A 15,973-nucleotide genomic window follows, 5' to 3' on the forward strand; every position below is an offset into this window, starting at 1 on the left:
ATGTAGTATCCTTCCCATATAAATAAATGGCTTGAAATTGCAATTACATCGTGATCGAAGCAAGTCTTCTTGCCAACATATCATATCCACCGTGAGAATTCTTGCCCCTGTTTGATGCTGGCCGCGCTGATATTTAAGATTTTTTATGCATTTACAGTACTTTTTAGCCCATTTTGGACAAGTTTGTTGTACCTTTTGGCCATTTTTTACCATTTTCGTCCAAGTTTGTCCCCCACCTTGAAATGTACCTTGCTGCCCCCTGCGAAAGTCCTGGCTACATCACTGAGCAGATGAACACAATTTTATTCAATTCCCTCTTGGCCCCTGTGGTATGCTGGCTGACCTGATATTTAAGATTTGTATGCACGTACTTGTTGTACTTTTTATTTGTTAGCCCATTTTGGATAAATTTGTTGTACTTTGTACTTTTTAGCCCATTTGTGACAATTTGCCCCCCCCCCTCTCTCTCTCTCTCTCTCTCTGAAAAAGTCCTGGCTACACCACTGTGCAGATGAAACAATTTTATTCACATTTCCTTACACTCTGTTTCATATTATTAAGTTATGATCATACAATGCTGATAACATAGCATTACCACAAAGAGCAGAGTAGGCCTATTCATGGTAAATAAAAGTCAGTGGTTTGAGAGGCAAATAGGCAATTGCACCATCTTGACCTACAAAAAGGACATTATGAGATGTTGACAATCTTCCAAAAAGGACATTTCATCCTTTTGAGTAAATGTTGACCTATGTGTGACTAATTAGGTGTTCATACATACGCGCTATATAACGGCGCGCGTGATTGGTCGAGAGCAGGGCATAAACAGCGTTTATGCCGTGGCCCGATGTGCGATCGAAAAACGAAGGAAATTCATGGTTTTAATGATGTTACTTGTTATTTTTGTTATTATTTTGATGAAATAAGAATCACAAAATGTTCTGGTATGTATTTTGTTTATGCCCTCGGGCCGCAAGCGGCCCCTCGGGCATAGTCAACCGTTTAGTGATGAAAATATATGAATGAACCCCTAATTCAATGACCATCCAGAGTAGAGGCATAGTATTGTAACGGGGCGTTAATATAGTAGTATGGGGAAATTAGCGAAGAGGTAAACACGGAGTCCAATGTTGAGGGATCGACCCAAAGTTGAAGTTTATTAAGATGCTACATGTTGTCAGTATCAAGTGTCAACTGTTTAGTACCAAGTGTCAACTGTTTAGTATCACAAGTAACAAGTGTTAACTGTTTAGTACCAAGTGTTAACTGTTAACTGTCTCAATCCTACAAAAGTATCAATCTTATATTTTGGAGAGGAAGTACAAGTCCAACCTCCTTATTAATATTTCATCCAATAGCAAGTAATCTTTAACAATGATGTAATGGTCAGTCTAACAAATTAACATGAATTTACATAATTGAATATTAATAATTACTTCCTGTGCACATGATGATGATGATGCAAGAAATACACCTACATAATCTTAAGACAAAGGGCCTTTACATTTGTTGGTCATAAAATGTTACTTGGAAATAAAACAATAGTTATTATGTTAAAAGTATCAGTAAATACCTGGTCCTTAAAGAAGTAATGACAAACTGTTCTGACGTCACTAACCATCATAATTCTCCTATTATGAAGGGAACATTTCAATAGACTTATTGTACATTTTCATGAATGGATGGATAGTGCATTCACTGATCACTGGCCTTCACACCTTTGTTTCTTTATCTACTACTACTACTCCTAAATATTACTTTAATACAAAATATTTGTTAATTATCTTTGGTGCACATAATTAGCTTGGTCACAGTATCTTCACACCAATGCCAAAACAGAAGGCCAATTTCAGGCTATTTCAGGCTATGTCAACATTAGTGTATTGTGTTAGCGTGAAAAGTTTTAGCATGCAGTGCGCTGCCAGTGCCTTTGAAACTAATTAACATAATTTGACACCCTTAACGTAAACAAAAACAAAATTGGCCGTTTTATTGGGGTGCGGACAACTTTACTCTCACGCAACGCAAAAATCCGCTTTTCGAAATAATGTAAAACGTAGAAGTTTTTAGCCTTACCAATTCGAAAAACTCAGTAATTTATTATAGATAGTATACATGAAACTGTATATTATCTCTATAAGCATGATAAGTTGAGAAATTAGCTATACTTTGGGCTTCAACTTTGTCAACACATGTACCGTACTCTTATTTTCCTCGTTTTTTTTCCAATTTTTTTCATTTCAAAAATACGAACGACTTATACTTCACTTTTAAGCAATTTATACAGTTTTATTAATTTGTTTACACTTGCGCTATTTTTAGGTAAGGTTAAAAATAAATTGTATGCAAAATGTTGAACAAATTGTGATAGAAAAATGGGGGGGGGGGGGTCAACGATTTGGTTACGTTGATGTTTGGCCGGCAAAGGCTTATAAATTTAAAAATTACTCCTGTCTTAACAATATTATCAATATCATTATGAAACCAGTTGGTTGAGATATTCAATATCAAAATATGAAAAGATAAGTTTAAGGGGGTATTACACTCCTTGATAATTTAGTGACTATAGTAGTATTTTTGCATTTGACACACTGGTAACAAAAGTTATGTATATATTATTATATGGGCATGGAATCCAGTTACTACACTGGAATTTCAGTGACTCGCTAGGATGTACCCCATTTCTTAACATAATGAACCACTTGTCTTGAATCACTGAAATTTCAGATTGCTTGCCCCTATAATATATCCTTTGTTACCAGTGCAGTGTGTAGTTACTTTTTGAGAAAAATGCAAAATTAGTCACAAATTTTATCAGGGGTGTACATGTAGTACCACCTTAAACTAGGCACTTCTAAAAGACTCGACTCGGATATACATCAAATTCTACCATCCAGTACATCAACCGTATGTTGTCTGCATGTAGTCTACTGGACTAATTTCATTATTTGTCTAATATTTGGCCATGCAAATAAACCATGAATAGACGTAAAAGATAGGATTTTATTATTTGATGCAATTTTTCATGATAAAAAAAGGTCTTTTTTGTTTAAAATTGTATGGTTCGGGAACACGGGAAACCAATTATATGCCAATCAATGGAACAATAGAATTATGAAAAAAATCAGTCTCCTCGATGAATTTGGTGCCAGGAATGAATGGGGATAATGGGTGCCTTTAAGCTAGCCAGACGTTTTTTTTTTAGACCGAGATTTCTGTTAAACGCTTGGCACAGTATGTTTGAGGAGATCTAGTTAAAGATGATGTCTGTGGACAAAAGAATGAGAACATAATTAGGTTAGATACATAGAGATTTTCATTATCAAAATTAGTGTGGGATGAGATGAGCAGTCTAGATTGATGCGGGTTAATACGCGATATCATGTATAATAATATCCGAAAATATAGACAATTATGATGAGTGATTATCGACAATAGGAAATTCAAACACAATGGCTCGTGTGCTGCCATGTCATGATATCGTTCTTCAAGTAAAATATTTTTGATTGACAGACAAGAAAGAGTGAACTGAAAAGAAAGGAAAATATATAAAAAATACCAATAAAGATAAAGAAAAACTAAATAGAAGGACGAGAACGATCTAGAAAAGAAAGACAAATAATACAAAAAAAAATTAATATAAAATTAATTGATAAATAAATAAATTGACAAATAAATAAATAATGTTTGTAATACCCGGGTGTAATACCAGTCTGATGAACTGATATGTAATATCAAATCAATTTTGCCTTTTTTATTTAATAATAATAATAATAAAAATAAATAAATAAATAAATAAATAAATAAATAAATAAATAAATAAATAAATAAATAAATAAATAAATAAATAATTAATTAAACAAATAAACCAATTAATTAAACTTGAAAATGAATGATCGAATGAATGAATGAATTAATTGATTAAAAAATAAACCAATTAATTAAACTTGAAATGGATGATCGAATGAATGAATGAATGAATGAATGAATGAATTATTTTGAATGAATGAATTGAATGAATTAAATAAATGAGCAGGAAAAATGTGCAAAGACAAATGCTAATACACTCTTGTGAAAGTCTTATCCATTGGGAATGCTATTTTAAGTTTCTTTAAAAAAAGAAGAGATTTGTTGACACTTGACCAAATTTTGGTCAACACAAAACAATGTACATTTACAACAGCGTAACACGGTAGTCACTTGTGCGTAATACAGTAGCAGGCAGCTAGCATGTACAACGCAATCGTATTGGCTGAAATGCCAGTGAAAAACTTTTAATTGGTCGGAAGGCCAATCAGATTCACTGGTCTATCACACTTGGCAATAGCCAACCTGGATTGCCAGTCCATATTGCAATGTTTACATCTGATCACAAACGTGGAGAGAAAGCCACTAAAATTACCAGAGATAAAAATGCCCGTTCCGTGCAAGATATGCGGTGGATCAGCTATCCTTAAGAGGCCAAAGACGGTAAGAATGATTGACACAATAATATTAATTGAAAACCGTACTAATGTGTAAATTTAGATGCTGTTGGATCGTGACATGTTTTGGTCTGTGTACGAAGCTGTTGAATTCGGAAGGATTGCCATTGTGTGTGTTTATATTATGTACACATGAATTACGAAGTACAGAACGATCTAGCCTGCTTGTCAGTGCTATTAATAGTAGTGTGGTGTATACTAGTAGTACTAGTATAAATGTAGTGTGGTGTACTAGTCAACATCGTCATAGACATAGTCATAGCTTACATTTTACACCCATCGTCGTCCGGCATCGAATGTGTGTCATCTAGACGTTAAGCTTTTCTTATTCTCGCTGATTTCGAGATAGGAACATGTACCGAACATCCGGGCCTACTCTGCCGTGTTTGGCTGAGTAACGGTACATGAACACGGTCTTTTGTGCCTATGTAAATTAGTCATTGTGTAGGGGTGTGTTTATACCCCATAGTTACTCATCATCAGACTGAATCATTGTCGTTAACTGCACAAGTTATGTAAAATGTGTGCAATTCTAGAGAACATTGACCGACAGAGGGTGTCAATATAGGCCTACGTGTCGCTTTTGAAAAACAGCGATTCATGCGCATGCTCAGCAGGCAAATACGACGGCGATTTAGTACACTGATCATGCGGGCGATTCAGATTTCTGCAAAAGCGATTGAGTATAAATGCATCTTTAGAAATGACTGCCGATTGTGTGTTCTCAAGTGGGTTTTATCATGTTAATTAGTGACCTGACACACATTTGTATTGGTTCGATCAAGCATTGATTTTTTGTACTGGATCGTTCAAGCATCTCCAACAAATTTTTCAATGTAAGTGCCTCTGGCCCTAGTGAAGTAAAAACGGATACTATGGCCAGAGTTCTAGGGCTAGTGTCATCGGCCCGGTCATCGGCCCTCAGGGCAGCATGTGTCAGGTGACTGTAGGAACCCATGGATTCGATCCATGTAGACATAGCTCAACTAATCCTAAATTGTGGGATAGGCTTTTACGACGGGAATCTTACTATAAATAGGCATTGTATCTTCTTCTGCTTCTGCTTAATTACTCCTCAACGCTACAATTGTAACCAGACGAGGAGGGTATCTATGTATGAAGATCCAAAGGCTCCATCAGTTTGGATCCAAATGTCAACAAATTCATACAGGAGATTGAGGAATATACAGGAAATGGACTGGTCTTTATTTTGGTTGAAAACAGTCAAAAATTGACCTCAAAATCAGTAAAAAAGTTAGTTTTTCGGTCAAATATGCCAACCAATGCATCCACATGTCTAGCAGAAAGTGCGCTGTCGTTAGCCCGTCTGCGTACACGACGCGCGCCACTTTGACTCGCACGCATAGGTGTGCATAGCCAACTAAACTTGCTTAATAGGGTCATGGTTTATGGTATACGGGATGGGATAACGGGATTGAAGAAAAGAGCCCCCAAAAAAAGACAATTTAGAAAGAAAGAGCGAGCGAGCTAAAAAGGAAATAATCTTTTCAGTGAAGGATGATCTTAGGGTATACAGGGGATTAGAAGAAGGGTAAAACCGGTGAACCCGCTAAAAACCCACTAATTGTCAACCAATTCTGTCCCACTGCCAATTATAATCACTTTATATTTAGTGCATGATATTGATATGAATATGATGAATCTATGATGACTTTCATCGAGAACCAGTGTTCGTTTTAAGTGGTAATCCGGGCGTCCTGACGGCCAAAATTGCCGTCGGATTACCAGAAATTCACTGCCGCTTATCCGGCGGACGTCCACATATTTTTCACCATTACGGTGTCTGAAACGATGTCCTACGATTCCTCATCAAAATTAATTTAAAACGTAATTATATCTCAGTTTTCCCAATCAGTTTTCCATGATTTTAAAGCTAAAATCGCCAACTAATTGAAATAGTAATTGTTCGATAAAGTCAATTTAAAATCATTAAGCTTACGCACGGTCGTGTATGGAACATGATAACATCCATCCCGGAAGTCTTCGTATTTCGCTTTCACACCGCCGCATCCCCACATACCTAGTTTGGGCTCGATTATAATTAGTGTGCACTGTGCAGATTTCTTTTACTCCGTACTCGTACTGTGTCTTTGTGATTGTGTTATTATTTCGCTTGACCTTTGGCCTGTTAGAAGGAATCTGTAAATGATACACTACACTGAACATCGCTTCCACGCAATTATGCTTGTTTGGAACTGTGCCTTTGAGGTCGTGACAGTTTGACAGCAAAACGTTGTTTCAACGTCGCCGCACGCGCGTTGAGAAAAAATGGCGAAGCAAGTTTCAATTCGAATTTCTTCGTATGCGGGACCCGTGGCGAAGAAACTAATGCTTCTACTTCTAAATCTAAGAAGAGGGATCTGGATAGAGATTATGATCAAAATAAACGGATGAGAACATTTAAACCTTCGTGGAAGGAAGGCCGCCCATGGCTGGAGTATGAAGAGGCTAACTAATTCGTTATTTCTTACGTGAATGGTCACTGGTCACATGCAATTTGTTAAGGGAAAATCATTGCTTAAATGCGTAACTTATGTGCCTGTTAAATATTGATTGTTTACATTACTTTTTGATACTTAAAATTTTGAGAAATCCCGACTTTGGGGGATAATATACGGATGACCAAAAATTTTGGCGGATGACCAGATTTTATGGCATGGATGAATGGTTATCCGGCGGATGACCAGATTTTTTTCCTTAAACGGACACTGTCGAGAACTGTAGCTTTGAATTTGCACATGATAGTTACTCATTTGATGCTAGAGTATGTTGCTATCGTTTTTTAGCGTTGCTTAGGTGTAATTTTAGCAACATATTTTTTGTGATCGCTTGTCGTGATCGCCTGATCGGTTGTGTTTACTTCTGAACTTCAAAGCTTCCATTGCTTTACGCGGTGTCATGCTTCAGCGAATCCGACTAGATTTTGAATGCAATGGTCTTTAGCCTAGAATGTGAAGCTATCGGTGAGCAAATTCTTGGCTAGACTTCTCTAGCAAATTATGACACTTTACATTTTAATTTAGACCAGGCGGCGGATGACATGATCGAGCCGGCAACTTGTGAAACCGCCCGGCCGTATGGCATTTTCCAATATACTCGGTTACTTTAGTTTTGTGGGGTTCATTATTGAACCCCAACGGTTTTAGCTTGTATTTATATTATTTATCAATATAGGCCTATTTATTATTTAAAATAAATAATAAAATTTAAAATTTAAATAAAATTTAAAATGTCAAAATAACCCCATTCAATTACACGGTTGACGACGAAAATTTACTGAATTTAGAGAATGCAATGCGGCCACCACCTGATTCAGACTGAGAATTGGTCTCACCCAATCAGAAATAATGTGAACCTGTAGCTGCTTTCTTTCCTTTTAATATGGACATCCGACATCAGTTAGAGAATGGGCATGGTGTAATCCATGCACTATAGCGGTGGAATGTGTGTATACGGTAGTTTGCAGTGCTAAACTTGAAAAACTGGGCAAATCAGACATGTTGTTTAATATCGGGAGAATCAATGATCGGTTGATCGTGCATATTACTATGTGAACACTACACTATTTCAAGTTTGCACAAGAGTATAGTTTAATTTCCATCACAGATTTGTTGGTAAAATTTCATTAGACTAACATGCCAGTCATATATACATTTTAATGTGTGGGTCTCATGCAAGACCAGTCACATTTTTCAACTGTGGTGACTGGACAGAGACTATCTGGAACGTTATAAATTGTTCCACAGTCTGCATATTCTATTGAGTTTAGTAAAATTAAATAGTGGGGGAAGGCAGATTTAACTGTTAGTTTATGTTGTGCATTGCTTACCGGTAAATACTTGAGGAGCGCCCAATACTGGATATTTGGGCGGATTTATCCGAATTTAGAACGCAAATCAAAATCACCCAATTGGGCGGAGAAGCACTTGACATTATTAAATAAAAACTTTCGGTAGATAATGCAGTCAAGTTAGCTCAATCGATAAGGCGTCCGACTATGGTACGAGAGGTTGCGGGTTCGAACCCTGGCGGTGCCTAGCGCACACCCTTGACAATGTGGATTGTCAATGTCTCTTGAAGTCCCCGATTTGTTGTTTAATGGTTTATGGAATGATGTGGGGCTGTAGTGGTTAGGGACAACCTGTAAAGTGTGCTGAGGCTTGTGGATCAATGTCTAGGCATTGTGCCTGTGCATAGCGCACTATAATAGATCAATACGCTATTTTTTTCTTAATAGGAAGTTACTGCCCGTTCAATAAATGGTCACAAAACCCTTAGTACCCATAATTGAAATTCAGAGATTCAGAGCTTCAGACTCGGAGACTCAAAACCTTTATAAATTGGCTAAATTGAAAGGAAAATACAAAATTATTGGCACGTCCTGACACTGGCAAAAGTAGCCCAATTTTAGGCAAGTAGCTGCACGTTTTTTTGAGTAGCGGCAAGTGATTGCCAAGTAGCCCAATTGTGTGCCTAAGGTGCAGCATTGGCATCACTGTTTCTTTCTATCTGAAAGATGTGACAAATGTTTTATTTACCCACAAATCCTGGCAAATGTACTTATTCATTTGCGGACCTATTTTATAGTGAAGGACTATACTGAAGTATTTGTCAAAGTTAGAAGTCAGCAGTCGTGCTTGACTTCATCTTGGAAGTGGTGCGAAGTATTCATAAAAGTCAAAGAACTGATCACCCCAAGTTCTGAAATGCTGATCAGTGATAATTTCTTCTTGAATCAACCAATGCTGATCCCAATTACCATTTGATTTACCCCCATACAAAATAAAGCACAGTATGCTACTCAAAATTTGCAAATTATCTGTTGGAGTAAACTCCTTTTTATTTGTTACCCCAATTTGGGGGCCAGGTAAGTTACGGGGTCCTCCCGAATGCATATACAATTTTGTAATCCAACTTCAGAGAAATTTACATCAATTTTTATTTACCCGTAAGTTACGGGGCCACTCCCGGGAAATTCCCGAACCCTTCCCAACATTACTCCCCATAAGGTACGGGCCCTCCCGGGAATTTCCCGAGCTCTTCCTATATACAAAGTGTAATTTTATTGCATTCATCATTTTATGAATTATTTTGAAACCATTTAAATGCCAAAACCTATAGGGGCAAGTACATAATATCCACCCATTTTGGATGAAATTCCTGGCCCTGGCCGATTTTCCACCCCCAGTCAAGCCATCTGGTTTTCCTGCATAATGCCCTTGAATAAGTGCTCCAATTTCCCCCCGCAAAGCACTTTGTGTGCGCTATTCTGTGGCTGCGCCCCCAAGACCCCCTTAAGCCACTACAAATAACTCGTACAAAAGAGAAAGAAAAATGTTGTATTTTTTCTTTTGCTTTGTTTGGGAGTGGTGGGTGGGAAAATTTTTCCACAAATAAAACTACGTCTTACTCCTTTCGTGACAGAATGTTGTGTGCTTATTTCCTGGAAATTAGGCCTACAAGGCTGGGCGATCGACAAATCCTATTGGCTGCTTCAGACAATAGGCCTTGATGCTGATTGGACTTTAAGAATGCTGCACCAAAGCATAGAAACCCAATCAATTTTGGGCTAGGCTATTTTGCAGGGGGTAAATCTGTTTATTGTGCATTGGCCAATAAACTTTATTATATTGTATAAACCGCAAGTGCACTACAAATCCTACAAATTCAATAACAAACAATGGCAGTAAATTTCGTCCCTTGTCTAATGGATGGTACCGTGATTTTTAATGGGAATATTTTTAAAGATAGAACATCATGAACACAGTTCCCCAATGGTAAATTATATGAGACACTGGAGTATTTTGTGATCCTAGCATCCTCTTTTTATGACATTTTTCAGCAGATATCCACGAAAAAGCTTATTCCAAAATTTTAGTTGATTCTGATTTTGTGTTTGCGACTTATGCATGATTATGTGTATTACACTGCTCCATAGACAATGTGTTGTAATTTCGTTCTGGTATTCAAATTTCACGATATCTTTGCTGAACGAATTAATCTGCAAGAAATTTTTGTACATAAACATTATGTAGCCAGAGGTTTCAGTGATATAAAAATCTCAACTTTTTTTGAGAAAAGTGGGGGATGATGCTGTGGATCACGGTTGCCCTTTTAATATATTCATAAACTCAAAAGTTAGAACCCGGATTACTCTATCTACATTCTTGGTAGAACTAGCCTTATTTGCAAACCGCGATGAGTGCCGATGACCCTCAAATTGGCGAGGGAATTGAACTTGGAGCAAGCCCCGTTCGCAAACCTTGATCCCCTCAAATATCGAGCAAAGCAAGCAGTGATTGAAGATATCTTAGGTCCAGAACCGTGAAATTCTAGTTACTATTAAAAGTGAGTTTTTAAGGATTGTTATTTGTTAACCTACAAATAATGCCTAAATACTGCTTTTGCATGAAAGTAATGACCGGTTCACTAGATCGAAGCTGAAAATCTGGCAAAATCGGCATAAACTTGAGTCCATTCAGTTTCTACATGTATATGGTAGTACCAGGCCCGTAGCCAGGATTTATTTGGGGGGGTGCTGATTTTGAAAAAGTGGACCTTTTTTCCAAAATTTGGATCTTTTTGGACTGGGGGCAGATTTGGACCTTTTTAGACCAAAAAGGCATAAAAAACCTCTATTTTTCACTCGCTTCACGCCGCAATTATGGGACTTTTGGGTCAAAAAAGGTGACTTTTGGGCCTTTGACATTTGGGGGTGCATCGCACCCCTGGCTACTGAGCCTGGGTAGTACAATGTAACAAAAAAAGTTAAAAAACAAAAACAAATAAAAGGGGAATGAATGGCAGAAATCATGATAAAATGCTCAGCTGTGTACTTTTATTAAATATTTTACTAATGTTGGATCACTTCATTCATGTTTGTAAACAGTTCAGCACTGTAGTAATGCAACTTTAAAAACATTATTCATAATTCAGAATGCCAAAATTGCTGTTTGTATTCTTTTGTAAATCCCATTTTCATTTTGGGTGGTCGGTTGGACATGATGGTTGGTCAAGGACAACCAAACCATTTCCCCCCTTAAAATTTGCTTTACATTAATCATCCAGATGAAAAACGTTTTATTCTATGTAATGATTGTGATTGTTCCTTTGTAAGCTTACACATCCCAAATGTCTGGTGTATTGTCACTGTTGATGGTATAAATGCACAAAAGCAATTCTTTGTAGTTTCAAGGTTTTACTTTGTTTTTGATTATAAAGAATCTTTGCCCCAGCACTAGGTTCCCCTTATTCAAGTCTGAAGTGACATAAAAGAAGTTGAAGGTTAGAGATTGAGAATATCAAAACTGGAAAATAACAGTGTGCAGACAATGAGAGCAGATGGGCCATTTATGGTACAAAATGTTGTGCAAACTTCTTGAGTCTGGTGAACAAATTACCCCTCCTCGCCCCTAAAATTAGGCAACATTAAAAATGGGACAAGAAGAAGGAAAAGAAAAACAAACTGCCCATTTTCTTCTACTTTTTAAAAACTGCCTCTTTTGAGTTAGGACCAAAGACCCCAGGGGTTGTCAAATATTTTTGTTGTAGTTAGTAGCAAGATAATATTTGCACTTGGCTGTTCTAGTTGAAATTCATACACCCCATGGAAGACTTGACCTTAATCTTCCACACAGGGAGTTTGATTTTCAAATGGGGCTACTGAATGGGTGACTCCATTTGAAATCTATACCCCAGGTCATGTCTTCCAGGGGGTGTATGGATTTTAACTGGAATAGCTTTGTGAGAAGACAGGGGCAGATGGTGGTGCCTTAAGGCCCGGCCTTAGTGTTGAGCAATATAAGATATATATCGAAGATGACGGGGGACGGGATGTTGCTTGCTGTTTTCGAAATCTCTCCTCAATGCTTTGGGGAGTCTTTTGAACATAAGGGGGTGCTTTTTGTTCTTTCCTGAGTCTTGTGATTCTTAGAAGATACTCTATAGCAAACAGGGAGGGGGAAGTGGTATAATAATATTTAGTCGTGCCTCATTGTATGGGATTTTCCGTGCGCTATTATGCCACAATGTGCTAATGATACCCTCAGGGAATAGGATAAGAGAGCGTATGTTGCCATGGTAATGGGGTAATTCAACTCTGTCATAAAATGTTCCTATTTCTGTGATTTGAATGGAACTTGAATAAATAGTTAAATAGTGAATGTTAATCGTATGTTTTGTAGTTGTTAAGCTTTTATGCAGTTGTAAAAATGGACAGTGGTAAGGTGATGTCTGGGTCTTTCATAATTTGAATTGGATAACTGTGAATAAAGTTCAGTTTGAGTTGAATATATGGGATTGTTGAATAATTCAATTTGTGAGAATTCAGACAGATAAACACATAGAAAATGAGGAAAATCATCTTTGACAAATTATGTTTATCAGATTACAGCAGACATGTTTCATGTGGTCATTATGGTGAGTAATACCTGTTAGTTATTTTGTGAAACTTGAATGCAAAAAAAGCCCACCAAAACCTTGCTAAATTTACTTTAAAATGGACATATGTTTTGACCAAATCTGTTTGATTGAAAATCAGTAATAGATATATTTCATTCTAGAATTACATCCATCATGCTAACTTGTGCTCCTTCTGATTCTTCAAAATATTGATCAATAAACATGAAGACATGATTCCTTTTTTAAATGCTGACTTAATTGAAGAGGCATGGTCCAATATTTTCATGTTTTGTTTTCTATCTTATATTGAGGCCTACCATTAAAACAATATGTTTTCAAATTTGGAGTTGTATTGCTCCAACAGGTTTGATATGAGAAGCAAAAACTTGTATGACAATACTCCATACACTTTCGGGGTGATTACCATAATTTATGCACATTTTTGTTCACAACATCTTATCTAAATGAAACATATCCCAGGCATTAAATTTTATAGTAATGAGAAAAATATGAGCTTTCTTTTGATTCCAAAATCTCAGTTTTTATGAACGTAAATGGGGAATGATGCTTTCGATCGAGTCTCACCTCCTTAAAATTCCTATGTTACAAAAAATGCATAATAGTTGAGTAGTTTCTAAGAAACAGGTATACAAAACGCATGAGGAAATGTATTGGAAATCATTGTCTTGTGGTTTCTGAATTAAGTCAAAAGTGTGCCAAAAATAGTGGTTACTGATATTGGATAGTTTGGGCTTAAATAACCACAATGGCACATAAAATTCATACCATTGGCTAGTCCATCCTACATATGTCGGAAGATGGTCTGTCTGAAACCACAGTTGTGCAGAAGAATAAAAGAAACTAAAGGGGCAATGTTTCTCTGAAAAAGATTAATGAAGAAAGTGTTCTTCCACTCATGAAGCCAGCAGTGGACTGAAATACTAAAATGGGTTTTTTGGAGTACAATCACATTCTCCCTTCCCTAAAACAAATTGTCAAAAAGATGTGATCTGAGGCTGAAGTATGTAGGGGAAGAAAGTGAAAAAGCAAGGAAAGGGAACAAAGGGGAGGGGGACATAGGGGTACCAGTCTACAACATAGGCTTACACATGCAAATGAAGTAGTGACTCCAAAACACGTATGGAAACCACAGTGGCACATATCGCAGAGTTCTGAGATCAGTTCAACAGTTGCATGTAAAAAGACAGTAAGTGCTGTGGTAGTATTATACACTTCACAACCTTCTTGCTTTCATCTGATGACTGCAAGCATATGCCTGTGGCAGTTCTTCTAGCAGCTTGAGCTTTTGTTTCTAAATAGTGAACACACTCCTCTGGTGTGATATAGATACTGAAAGGGTGGCTTAGAATCTTGATTGCTGAGAATTAATAATAGCTGCCATGTGGGACATGATGCAGTGGTCTCGGCTAAGCAACCCTCTTTGACATTTTTCTGAATACGGGGGGGGCAATACTTAAGTATGAAATTGATGAATCTACCCCTGATTCATGTGAAACCAAAGCTAGGCCATTGACTGATTGCTAGGGGCAAAAGGTGTTATTCGGTGTAGGTCTGAAAAAAGTACTTTTATGCTAATTGCAGTTGCAACTATAAAATTGAAAATATTTTTGTGTTGCTAAATGTGAATATGTTAAAATGTGATACTTTTGCTGCATTTATAGGGATATATGGATATTTGGCAAAAAGAAAGTGGTCATTAGGTAGTAAATGGTTTGAAACAAGGAAAATTTGGCAAAATCAATTAATAAAAATGCAGTAATTAGGTGACAAGATCCTCAAAACATGCAAAAGGGTGTTTTGGTTGTGGAATTCATCTATAAAAAGGGGGTTAGTAGACAGGCCCATGCATATCACTAGGATCTCTAATATGCTCAATTGCTCACAGTACAAAGTTCTTTAAAACTCTAGTTGGCTTCTACATGCCTAGAATGACCTGTGAATATATTGGGTACAAAAACTCATACACCTCAACTTGAGGTCAACTTTTGACCTATGCTTGTTCAATGGTGTTATTGAACTTCCCCCTCAGTAATGAGATCATTTTGGCTCATTGCATATCAGTCTACATCAAGTTGTATGCAGTTTTGTGCGTTCCTGCCAAGAAGCAGCCATTATGTTCTCAAGTTGCTTAAAATTGCTCCTTACTTGCTTGTAATGGTAAATGGATGGGTAGGAGTGTGCAAGCACTTTGTCACAAGTCTCTACTCATATTCAAACTCAGGGTCTTGGGCTAGCCAAAACCCCCCTAAGGCTGTGAGAATAGTTTTCGGCATTCTGTTGTGCATTGCTCTTGAACTTGGGGTTTTATTATATAGTCTATTATCATGATTATGATTTAACCTTGTGGGTATGGATGGCGATTGGACCTTTGGAGGATATTTCAAGTTTAAAATCAAGTTTTAAAGATTGCTGTTATAGCATTTGAATTCAAGATAGTGTTATGTCTTTTAAACTGGTTGGAGGTATATTTGAGCTGCAAACCCTGACCCATTTTTAAGCGTAATTTTGCAGAAAATAGGGACCTTAATACCTAAGGATTTCAGTTTAAAAGATATATACAACCAATTTTTGTAGTCCCCAATTGTGGCACAAAGTGCATGAACAATCAGAATTTTGAGCTTAAATAGTTAAATTACTGGTTTTTTGTGTGTGCAATGCATGGAATTTATTTCAAAAGAGACCCATGTCTGGGGATTTTTTAGTTGCACTCACATCCCTGTGACATATATTAATTATTTGAGTAACAGAACATTTGCATAAAAATTAACCAGCTTTAATGTACAGCAACAAATTTAGTCTTTGTAAAAAGTTAAGCTTTCAAAATATGAAACTTACAGAACTACTTGTTAGTGTTAGTTTTAAATGTGCCAATTTCAGATTTGGTCATGGAACTGGAAATCTAAAATTTTTACTATTTGGTACAAGTTTGTTGATTGTGTCATACTGACACTGTTGGAAATTGTGTAGAAAAGATATTTTGAAAAGAAAGGGAGTGGTTCTATTCTATAATACCAATAGGTGTGGCAATGAACCCTTAAATTTGCATC

The 15,973-nt window shown here is 36.8% G+C and overlaps 1 protein-coding gene across 1 annotated transcript in view; it reads left to right on the forward strand.

Annotated features, from left to right (window-relative positions):
- The first annotated feature begins 4,358 nt into the window (after positions 1–4,358).
- The window catches only part of LOC140157239 (cytoplasmic tRNA 2-thiolation protein 1-like), a 173,634-nt gene continuing 162,019 nt past the window's right edge, over positions 4,359–15,973 (forward strand). The window contains exon 1 of the mRNA XM_072180360.1: positions 4,359–4,470. Coding sequence (XP_072036461.1) covers positions 4,414–4,470 — 57 coding nt within the window. The 5' untranslated portion in view covers positions 4,359–4,413. The remainder of the gene's footprint in view (positions 4,471–15,973) is intronic.

The sequence above is a fragment of the Amphiura filiformis genome, chromosome 7 (genome assembly GCF_039555335.1).
Source record: "Amphiura filiformis chromosome 7, Afil_fr2py, whole genome shotgun sequence".
NCBI classification, from domain to species: domain Eukaryota; kingdom Metazoa; phylum Echinodermata; class Ophiuroidea; order Amphilepidida; family Amphiuridae; genus Amphiura; species Amphiura filiformis.